Genomic DNA, 546 nt, shown 5'->3' on the forward strand with positions numbered 1-546 from the left:
GCCAGGGTGGCGGCGTGGCGGGGGTCGGTGATGTACCTGCCGGTGGGAGGTTACAGCGTCGGCAGGAGGCCGGTTGACACCGGCATGGTGTTGCGGGGGTCGCTGAGGCCCTGCCACGGACGCTTCCGCAGCTTCTGCGCGGGGCCGCGCCGCAGGCAGGGCGGGGCGCGCTGCGGCCCGCGCAGCCCTCACCTGGCGAGGTGCCGCAGCAGCGGCAGCAGCCCCGCGGCGCCGCGGCCGGCGAGCGCCGCGTGCAGGCCGCCGCGGGCGGCGAGCTCCTCTAGTAGCGCGTCCACCACGCCTGGCTGCCGCGTGGCCAGGGCGGCATCCAGGGCGTCCCTGGGGTTTGGGGTTCATGTGGATGGTGGGGGCAGCAGTTTTTGGGGGTCGAAGGCCCCCGTGCGGGACGCAGTTTGGGTGGGGAGGAGCAGGGGCGAGAGGCGCGAAAACCAGGACATGCGGGGCGTGGACGTGCCGCGGCAGCGCCCGGTCGCACCCATGAGGCCCTGGGGCCTGGGTGCGAGCGGCTCGGAGGGGGCCGGACGC

At 75.8% G+C, this 546-nt stretch overlaps 1 protein-coding gene across 1 annotated transcript in view; it reads right to left on the minus strand.

Annotated features, from left to right (window-relative positions):
- The window catches only part of MNEG_5756 (hypothetical protein), a gene marked incomplete at both ends in the record, with an annotated part of 1,238 nt that extends 738 nt beyond the window's left edge, over positions 1 to 500 (minus strand). The window contains 2 exons of the mRNA XM_014045774.1: positions 193 to 339; positions 451 to 500. Coding sequence (XP_013901228.1) covers positions 193 to 339; positions 451 to 500 — 197 coding nt within the window. The remainder of the gene's footprint in view (positions 1 to 192; positions 340 to 450) is intronic.
- Between the last annotated feature and the right edge of the window lie 46 nt (positions 501 to 546).

This window comes from Monoraphidium neglectum (genome assembly GCF_000611645.1).
Source record: "Monoraphidium neglectum strain SAG 48.87 unplaced genomic scaffold scaffold00878, whole genome shotgun sequence".
In the NCBI taxonomy this organism is placed as follows: Eukaryota; Viridiplantae; Chlorophyta; class Chlorophyceae; order Sphaeropleales; family Selenastraceae; genus Monoraphidium; species Monoraphidium neglectum.